At 42.9% G+C, this 8,604-nt stretch overlaps 1 protein-coding gene across 1 annotated transcript in view; it reads left to right on the forward strand.

The window, feature by feature from the left end:
* The window catches only part of LOC126281982 (cholinesterase 1-like), a 121,671-nt gene extending 118,783 nt beyond the window's left edge, over window positions 1-2,888 (forward strand). Inside the window, exons 9-10 of the mRNA XM_049981365.1 lie at window positions 1,067-1,199; window positions 2,433-2,888. Of these exons, the coding sequence (XP_049837322.1) occupies window positions 1,067-1,199; window positions 2,433-2,580 (281 nt within the window). The 3' untranslated portion in view covers window positions 2,581-2,888. The remainder of the gene's footprint in view (window positions 1-1,066; window positions 1,200-2,432) is intronic.
* The last annotated feature ends 5,716 nt before the right edge of the window (window positions 2,889-8,604 follow it).

Genomic DNA, 8,604 nt, shown 5'->3' on the forward strand with positions numbered 1-8,604 from the left:
TCATTAATTCGTATTACTAAATTTTTTGAAACGTCATATTCGCATATCTTGCCATCATGTGTCCCGTGGCAGTGGATGGCTGACCGACTGTCGACGGTAATTTTCGAAAAAGATTGCCAGCCGGAGTGGCCGAGCGGTTCTAGGCGCTACAGTCTGGAACCGCGCGACCGCTACGGTCGCAGGGTCGAATCCTGCCTCGGGCATGGATGTGTGTGATGTTCTTAGGTTGGTTTGGTTTAAGTAGTTCTAAGTTCTATGGGACTGATGACCTCAGAAGTTAAGTCCCGTAGTGCTCAGAGCCATTTGGACCATTTTCGAAAAAGACGTTTAGTTCCGAGAGTCTTTGTTCCTACAACCACTTCAAAATAAGTCTATCTTCCAGGCAACAACTCTCAAATTTAGATTTACTCGTATCCACTATGGCCTTACTGGAGACTTTATATACTACGTTTATTACTTAAGTTTTCACTAAACCATTCCACACTTCGGTACTTCATGTGGATGATGACAGAAATGATTACTATTTTTTATACACCTTCCTCGCTTCTCTTCGCCCAGATTAATTCGCATTCTAAGTCTTTATGAATCTCATTAAGCAATACTGAGTTTTACCAAAGACAAGCCTCCACCATTGAAATCAGGTTACGATAACGGTACGTTATCCATTAGATATTTAATGTTTCTTGATATTTATTTCCAGTTTTAGTCAGCTCTATTTATCAGCTATTGCGAGCAAATTAATACCACAACCTATTCTTATTCCAATCATAGAAATGGAAAGGTTTTCTTGAGTCAAATTAAAAACATTTATTTCACTATTGGTTTTAATACCATGCCATAATATATGCAGCTGTTGGCAACGGACCATAGAAAACAAATAAGGTGCACTTTTTGTCACAACTTTAATCATTAGTATTTAACACTTGTTTTCACGCTGGGCTTAATTAAGTTGTTTTGATCATTAGGGTACTAAAGATGTGCAGCTATGTGGTACTGGTGACATCTGCTTGACTGTCAGCTACTTTAAGGCATTGCCAACAATATTTGTTGTACAAACATTTTTCAGGTATGAGGCATGCTGGGGAAGGCATCTATCTGTTTCCGGGAAACTCGCCTCAGCCAGATACGGATCCTAATTCGGATGATGGGAGAGTGGCTAATCTCTTGACGACACTATGGACCAATTTCTGCAAATACGGGTACGTTGTGTCATTAATAGTCCTTCATACTGTGGCTGTCAACAGGTTCCAGAATCAATTATTACTTGAAAGGAGTACTAATTAGTCGTAACTGTGATGTTAGCAAACACAAATAATAATTTTTTTTAAAAAAAGAAAACATAAATGCTTAGTCACTGAAGATTAAATGTCAGATATTATTGTAGCAGTAAGATAATCAGGTAAAATAATACGTTATATGCTGTCCAAGCTGTGGACACATGATTTCTTTAATAGCTTCTATGTAATTTAAATTTTGAGTTGTCTTTGTTTACCTTGTTTATTCGTACGATACACTCTACAGAGAGTGGCTGAAATAAGTACAGGCAGTTTTATTAACTCGTGTGGCTAACCGACACACTTGGGCGACTTGCGTGTCAACGTCTCAGGTGCAGCTTTCACGTGCTGGTGACTCTTGTAATGAGTCCATGTAGATTTCAGAGTAGTGTTAGCGTCATTGGTCATGATCAAAGAGCAGGGAGAGTAAACGACTACCCTTTAGGAATCGCACCGAAGGGGCCCGCTAACAGCAACGTCACCATTCAAATGACGGCTGTCCCTGTCCCAAGGAAGCTTTATCCACAGGAAATTATCATCGTTGGTCGATCATAACGAAGTGCCGAAAGACGTGAATAAAATTTCCAATTAGTGTAATGAATGGCATCTCTCTTGTCATGGGGATAAGCGGAAGATATAGCCCAAACAAACAGAAATAAAAGTAGGCAGCATGCGATAACATCAGTGCTGTTTATCTGGAGCACGTCGTATAAATGGTTCGGAATAATACTGAAAATCGATGTGAAATGCGACGAACACGTACGTCAATTAGAAGGGAAGGCGAATGAAAGACGCCGTTTTGTCGGCATGGTTTGTGGAAAGTACAGTACATCTGTGAAAGAAATCTCATACAAGATGTTAGAGACTGCAATTCTAGAGTACGGCTCCAGCGAGTTGAGTATTTATCAAGTAGTCATGATAACAGAAATCGACAAAACGTAGAGACGCCCTAGTAGGGTCGAAATAGTTCGCCATATCTTATACTAGAGTGTAGCAGAGATGTCTGGGAAACTCAATTGGGAGTATGTGAAGGAAAGACTACATTACTGTCGCTAAACCCTGTTGGGTAAATTTAGAGAACCGGAGGTCACCATTAATAAAGAAATTACTTGAGAGTGATATGCACATTGTGTGACTGGGCTTTCATTTTGTTTTCAGGGATCCTGCACCGTCTGGAAATCCAGTGGTATGGGACACGTTCACTGCTAATGCTTCCAACTATCTGGATATGAAACTGGAATTTGTGACACGTCAAGATTTGCTCAAGGAGCGGATGGATTTTTGGAGAGAAATACTACCTTCATAAAGAGTTTTATAATGTGATATATTGTCATGTGCTGCTCAACGTAAAGTAAACGTTGCTTCTATTTGGTTTGGAAAAAGTATCATCGCAACATCAATTCTAATTCTGTTCCACGCACCGTACCGCAGTTCCTGTAATGAAATTTTACGGCCGCATTTGTGACATCAGCGATTGGTTATTCGTGATTCTGTAGTATAGTATAAGGATATCGCTATTCACAATCAAATACAAAGGACTACCTGATTTTTGATCCATTTATATCTCCTGTCGGCTTAACGCCTAATAAAGATCACTCTATAAAGACAACAGTATCAACATATTTTGATCGTAATAATTGTTTGTAGTGGTTGATCGTTGTTTCTAAAAATGTGCAGCTACACATAGTTTCGCCGCCACCTAGCTGTGTCCCAGGACATTAAAAAAGGTTACAACTCAGTTCGAGAATCACTGACCGAGATGGGGTTAGGGAAGCTGTAAAAACTTAAATTCCATTTGTTTGAGCCAATGGCAACTACGTAGGTAAGTATGTCTACAAAAGTTACTATTTGTTAATCAGCCGTTGATCAACTGGATTGAGAGAGGAAGAACTACCATAACATTTCTGACACTAAAGTCGACACAAATATTCCTGTGGATTGAGTTTCAAGCTTCTTCAATCTATGAAATATTTAGACTTTTTTGTAATGTACGACGCAAGCAAAATGTGATATAATTTTTGTTCTGTTACGTAATTATTTAATTTGAATGAAATGATCGTATGGTATTGATGGCCGGTGTAGTGTAACGACGTAAGTTTTGTATAAATGATTTTCCTTTGACATATGACCATGTGTAGACTTCGTCACCAACGTCAGTTACAAAACACTTCGGAATTATTTAAACTCTTTTTATAAGTGGTCGCTGAATGGTTCTTGAACGAAACTATAATTAAAACATCATCATTTGAGTCGTATGCGCAGAATTACGTCACTCAGTCCAATTGGTTTGCGCAAACTTTTTTCAATTTAGATGTCGTTTGTTTCTTCTCAGAAATTATATTAATGCAAGTTATGTGCTTTAATAAATATTAGAACCACATTGAATAAACTTTCTAGATTCAAACTCGCGATGAACGTTGTCAAAAATCAATAAACTTGTCAAATAAATTAGTAATACCTCTTCCTTAACATAATTATTCATAAGGAAATTCTCGGAACACGTATTTTAACTTTTGTAGTATACACTAGTTTATTAGCTTCCTATATACTACATATAGACGTGAACGTGAGCCTTGACAAGATAGGACTGAACATTTACATGATTAAACTTTCTATGACGTCATTGTTGTAGAAACATTACAAATTATAATTTTTTCAGGTTTTAGAAGCACGACGCAACAACTCGGTTTCAGGATCTTCTGTTGCTGTTTGGCTGTCGACCCGCGACGTTTAGTGGCCAGCAATTTTCTCTCTGGTCCGGCAGCGAAGATGCTGTCTCCGTTCGTTGCGCCGTCCTCTCCGTACATGAAACATAAAAATAAATACAAAACTTTAGATAATTCACAACAATTATAAATATTACAAAATACCTAAACAAAACACTAAATCAAACTTACATTCACCTGCAAACTGGGCTGACACTGGTGGATGGATGACGCTTCAATTTCACGTCCCACTACATAGAGGCACCATGCAGGGGAGTTCGGCTGCGGTATTGCAAGCCCTTTCTAGTTGACACCACATCAGCGACTTGCGAATCAATGATGAAGAAATGACGATGATGGACACACGACACCCAGTCATCTCGAGTCAGAGAAAATCCCCGATCCCACCGGGAATTGAATCCGGGACCTTGTGAAGAAGCGAGAGCGCTACCGCAAGACCACGAGCTGCGGACATTATTTAATTACTTAACTCATTATAATTCTTCGTTCATTTGAATAATCTTTTACCTTCATTAGGAAAACCCTCCTTATTGACATACTTTTCGCAAACATAACTCTCACAGAAATGGTGTTGTTGTTTAGCTGAAGTAAAGATTCCAATAAAAGTTGTGAAGTTTCCAAGAACCTGCTAATGAAACCTCTCCTGCTTTACTCGGTAATCGGCAAATCGGTACTTCGAGAAAATGTTTCATGTATCCTTTTACCTGAATATCTGACGTGAGTAGGAAGCATTATACAAAGTGTAGTCGTGGTTTCCTGAAATTTATAGCTGTCGTTTTATTTTACTTATTCATTTGTAGAAGGTTTACATATAGGTCTGCTATTTAGAAACAAAAGCAGACTGTAACATTTTATGATTTGTAGTAACTATTACCACAGGTTTCACAGTGGAGGTGTGATGTCGTCAGTCATACGACCACACCGCCACCTGAGAGATCTACATCTACATTTATACTCCGTAAGCCACCCAACGGTGTGTGGCGGAGGGTACTTTACGTGCCGCTGTCATTACCTCCCTTTCATGTTACAGTCGCGTATGGTTCGCGGGAATAACGACCGCCGGAAAGGCTCCGTGCGCGCTCGAATTTCTCTAATTTTACATTCGTGATATCCTCGGGAGGTATAAGTAGGGGGAAGCAATGTATTCAATACTTCATCCAGAAACGCACCCTCTCGAAACCTGGACAGCAAGCTACACCGCGATGCAGAGGGCCTCTCTTGCAGAGTCTGCCACTTGAATTTGCTAAACATCTCCGTAACGCTATCACGCTTATCAAATAACCCTGTGACGAAACGCGCCGCTCTTCTTTGGATATTCTCTATCTCCTCTATCAACCCGACGTGGTAAGATTTCCTTCGTGTCGCGCTACTCCGCTCATACCACAACACTGCCATTCTAAAAAGTTCATACATACTTCGCAATGAGCCGTGTAACTTATAACATGCGATTCTCTCGATAAACGGAGCAGAAGAACGGCTGTGCTAGCCAAAGAGTACACAGCCAGTCGCAGAACTTAGGCTCGCCGCGAGGCGCCGCTAGATCACTTTATGTGTCTGAGGAGTGGAGTGCAGTTGTGCCAGTCTACAGTTCGTAGTCGCGCTCAGTGGTTAGCCAGCGCCGATGTTAGTCAGTCGTCGTCTGCAGCTCCGTCATAGCTGCCATCAAGTCTTTGTAGCCCAGTTCCTTTAGTCTTCAAATTCGCCGGATTCTACGTTCAAGATTATGAGAGATTAATTCGTCACTGCAAGATTTGTGACGTGTAAATTATGTCATTCTACAGACGCTTAGTGTAGTCGCGTCTTCTATAATTGAAAACCAACAGATCATGGACTACAACAATATTAAGTAATAAATAGTTTCTTATTTTGTACTCCTGCTAATTAATTGTGTTTTCCTGTTGTAGCTATCAAGCAGTCGCGGCATAGTGGAACCGACTTTTCCACCTCCTTGGCTACCTCATACACTCCTGGAAATGGAAAAAGAACACATTGACACCGGTGTGTCGGACCCACCATACTTGCTCCGGACACTGCGAGAGGGCTGTACAAGCAATGATCACACGCACGGCACAGCGGACACACCAGGAACCACGGTGTTGGCCGTCGAATGGCGCTAGCTGCGCAGCATTTGTGCACCGTCGCCGTCAGTGTCAGCCAGTTTGCCGTGTTATACGGAGCTCCATCGCAGTCTTTAACACTGGTAACATGCCGCGATAGCGTGGACGTGAACCGTATGTGCAGTTGACGGACTTTGAGCGAGAGCGTATAGTGGGCATGCGGGAGGCCGGGTGAACGTACCGCCGAATTGCTCAACACGTGGGGCGTGACGTCTCGATGTTGTCGCCAGTGGTCGGCGGAAGGTGCACGTGCCCTTCGACCTGGGACCGGACCGCAGCGACGCACGGATGCACGCCAAGACCGTAGGATCCTACGCAGTGCCGTAGGGGAACGCACCGCCACTTCCCAGCAATTTGGGGACACTGTTGCTCCTGGGGTATCGGCGAGGACCATTCGCAACCGTCTCCATGAAGCTGGGCTACGGTCCCGCACACCGTTAGGCCGTCTTCCGCTCACGCCCCAACATCGTGCAGCCCGCCTCCAGTGGTGTCGCGACAGGCGTGAATGGAGGGACGAATGGAGACGTGTCGTCTTCAGCGATGAGAGTCGCTTCTGCCTTGGTGCCAATGATGGTCGTATGCGTGTTTGGCGCCGTGCAGGTGAGCGCCACAATCAGGACTGCATACGACCGAGGCACACAGGGCCAACACCCGGCATCATGGTGTGGGGAGCGATCTCCTACACTGGCCGTACACCTCTGGTGATCGTCGAGGGGACACTGAATAGTGCACGGTACATCCAAACCGTCATCGAACCCATCGTTCTACCATTCCTAGACCGTCAAGGGAACTTGCTGTTCCAACAGGACAATGCACGTCCGCATGTATCCCGTGCCACCCAACGTGCTCTAGAAGGTGTAAGTCAACTACGCTGGCCAGCAAGATCTCCGGATCTGTCCCCCATTGAGCATGTTTGGGACTGGATGAAGCGTCGTCTCACGCGGTCTGCACGTCCAGGACGAACGTTGGTCCAACTGAGGCACCAGGTGGAAATGGCATGGCAAGCCGTTCCACAGGACTACATCCAGCATCTCTACGATCGTCTCCATGGGAGAATAGCACCCTGCATTGCTGCGAAAGTTGGATATACACTGTAATAGTGCCGACATTGTGCATGCTCTGTTGCCTGTGTCTATGTGCCTGTGGTTCTGTCAGTGTGATCATGTGATGTATCTGACCCCAGGAATGTGTCAATAAAGTTTCCCCTTCCTGGGACAATGAATTCACGGTGTTCTTATTTCAATTTCCAGGAGTGCATTTGCTACCTCATGTTGATGGATTCGATTATGGTGGAAGATCGACAGCCATCAGGAAATGCAGGTGTGTGCTGGCATCTACGGTGGCTGGTGGAAGAGCTGTTCTTCCGGTGTGTCGGTTTCCCGCCTGGCCGTTGTGAGTTCGATGGCTTGGAAAGTGATAAAAGGAGTCCGTTGGAGGTGTAGGTACCCGTAGTGAGGCAGACGGCGTCCAGGAAAAGCCTTTATTGTTCCAAGTTAGAGCAAATATAGGTGCACGCCCTTGTCTGGTGGTGCAGTCTGACGTCAGTCCACGACATCTACGTTCAGTGGATGTGGTCACGTGTCGGTTTCTGGCTCAGGTTGTGCTGCGACACATGCTCTGCCCGGTAGCCTGCTTGCTTGGCGGTGCTGAAGCACCCATCGAGTGCTTAGGAGGATGTTGGACAAGGCTTCAGAAGTTGGCGAAATGCTGCATTGACTGGCGCGTTACGAAAGTCAACGTAACCCACATTTTGCAGGTCAGCTGTGGGTTGTCTTGAATCTCCTTCGCGTCGCACTACTCCGCTCATACCACAACATTCTTCGCAATGAGCCGTGTAATTAACGAGAATTTGTGATAGACTAAGTGTATACATCATTTCAATTTACCCTTACTGGTAAACAGTATTCTTGCATGTAAAAAGTCATCTCTCAAAAAGTTATAACTTCTACTGGAGAAAGTGGTTGTCTTTAGATCTGCCTCCAGTATCCAATGTTTCGTCTAATTCAGCTGCCATATAAATAATGTTTAACGTCTGGGAAGATTTTGTGATTCTTCTTCATTAATTTTTACTGTGACAATTTCATTTATCATATTTCTTTACAGACATCTTCATTCAACAAAGAACTGTTATATATATAGTTCACCTGATAAAAGAAGTTACAATGTAAGAAACAATCCAATCACAGGTATCAAACTTCCGTCTGGGCGCTGAAATGCTGATAACCAATCGATTTATTGAAAAAAAGTAACAATATTTGGTGTGTGAACTTCCTGTAATCGGAACTTTCAGAATGCTTGTCGAAATGCTGTTAAATTCTCTAAACAGAATAGATTTAAGTTTAAAGTTTCCTATATTTTGAAGTGTAAGTTTAAATGTAGTCATAGTTTAGGCTTAATCCTTTACAACTATTTGTAATTTAGAACAGAATTATCTCAAAACACCAGGTGTCCTGAAATCACGAGTTTTTAATAATATTTCATTAAACA

This window comes from Schistocerca gregaria, chromosome 7 (assembly GCF_023897955.1).
Source record: "Schistocerca gregaria isolate iqSchGreg1 chromosome 7, iqSchGreg1.2, whole genome shotgun sequence".
NCBI classification, from domain to species: domain Eukaryota; kingdom Metazoa; phylum Arthropoda; class Insecta; order Orthoptera; family Acrididae; genus Schistocerca; species Schistocerca gregaria.